Source organism: Carlito syrichta, unplaced genomic scaffold, assembly GCF_000164805.1.
Source record: "Carlito syrichta isolate Samal-C Ts95f unplaced genomic scaffold, Tarsius_syrichta-2.0.1 Scaffold303575, whole genome shotgun sequence".
NCBI lineage: Eukaryota > Metazoa > Chordata > Mammalia > Primates > Tarsiidae > Carlito > Carlito syrichta.
The window spans coordinates 175,532-177,291 of record NW_007247671.1 but is presented as its reverse complement, the minus strand read 5'-3'; the positions used below and the strand labels follow the sequence as shown (position 1 = coordinate 177,291).

General features: G+C 34.4%; 1 protein-coding gene across 1 annotated transcript in view; it reads left to right on the top strand.

The window, feature by feature from the left end:
- EFCAB6 (EF-hand calcium binding domain 6) overlaps positions 1-1,760 on the top strand; it is a 265,088-nt gene that overhangs the window by 95,482 nt on the left and 167,846 nt on the right. The window contains exon 8 of the mRNA XM_008058673.2: positions 192-316. Within this exon, the coding sequence (XP_008056864.1) occupies positions 192-316 (125 nt within the window). The remainder of the gene's footprint in view (positions 1-191; positions 317-1,760) is intronic.

Here is a 1,760-nt window from a genome sequence, read left to right as displayed (position 1 = left end):
CCAGGCGGGTCTCGAATCCGCGGGCTCAGGCAATTCACTCACCTTAGCCTCCCAAAGGCACGGGATTACAGGCTGAGCCACCGAGCCCGGCTAGTCAAGTCTTTTTACCAGACAGGTAATGAGTAAAAGGAAATGATATTTAAATGAGCCTTTAATAATGTTGGTAACCTAAAGCTATTTTGTTGTAATAGAGGTCTCATCAGAGAATCAACAAACCCAAAATTCCAAAAAGGAGCATTTGCTCAGTTCTATGTCATCTGAAGCTATCTGGCAAAACTACTCCTTAGATGAAATTGAGAGGACCTTTTATCAAGAGGTAAGGATGTTTCCTAAAACCACAGTTATCTAAAATGTGACACAACAAAGCAGACAACTATGGAAAACTATTAGGTCTAGACATAATTTCTAAAATTTGTTTTGATCCTACCTACATCTTCTCAAATCCTGAGACCTTCTTCATCTCTTAATAACAGCAGTACATTGATAATAGTGATGGTGATGAGAAATAATTTTAAGTACATCCTTTGTGGTATGCACAAAATGATACAGCTTTATTGAGTAACATAAAGGAAAATTTGAATAAATGAAGAAGTCTTTTTAAATTATTGACTGTTTGCTCTCCCTAACCATACCTGAATATATGGGGTTTTTTTGGAAATATTATAATAGAGAACTTATTCTACACATTAAGATACTTTATAATGGTCTAATAGTTAAGACAGTATGACACTGGAGCAGCAACAGACATTCAAATTGATCTAAAAGGATAGTTGGATAGCTAACCAATTTTTTTGTTTGTTTGTTTGAGTTGAAGTCTCACTCTGTCGCCCAGGCTGGAGTGCAGAAGTATGCTCACAGCCACCGCAGCCTCAACCTGCTGGGCTCAGGTGATCCTTCCACCCTGGACTTCCAAGTAGCTGAAACTACAGGTGTGCGCTACCACACCTCACTAATTTTTTGTAGAGATGAAGTCTCACCAAGTTGCCTAGGCTGGTCTTAGGCAACCCATCACCTCAACCTTCCAAAGTACTGGGATTATAGGCGTGAGCCACCGTAACTGGCCAATTAACCAATATTTATATGTGAGTTTGGCCTGTGATATGAGGCATTTCATAAATGGATTATTCAGTAATTATTATTGAGATAATTTGGGGAGTAATTATTTGGGAGAGAAAAAAGCTTATAACTTTCTACTCTTCACCCAAAATAAATTCTATATGCATTAACTGTTTAAATTTAAGTAATATGTGTGAAAAAATTTTAATCTTGAAATTTAGAATCTTTCTTAAGCATGAAGTAAAGCCCATAAGCCACAAGAAAAAGACTGATGAGTTTAACTACAGAAAAATTAAAAAGGTTTTATACAGCAAAACTTTGTATAAACATATGATAAACTTGGCAAAATATATGCAACGTAAATGATAGATAAAATACTATACCTAGCATACGTAAAACTTTTACAAATTAGTAATATAAAATTTTCAGTAGAAAAATATCAATGAGTAAAAAAATAACAAAGACCAGTGTTGATAAGGGTATTTGAGAAAGAGCACTTTAATGACTGTGGGTAAATTGATAAATTTTGTTTTCTCTAATTGTTGTTAATTACTTTATTGTTTTCATAAAAACATGGCCATTACAAAATCCATGACCATTACAAAAAATGTAAGCAATTCTAAAAAGTACAAAGAAGAAAGTAATTATTCACAATCCACTACCCAGAAATAATCAAAGACAACATTTGGTGAACATAATTCTAG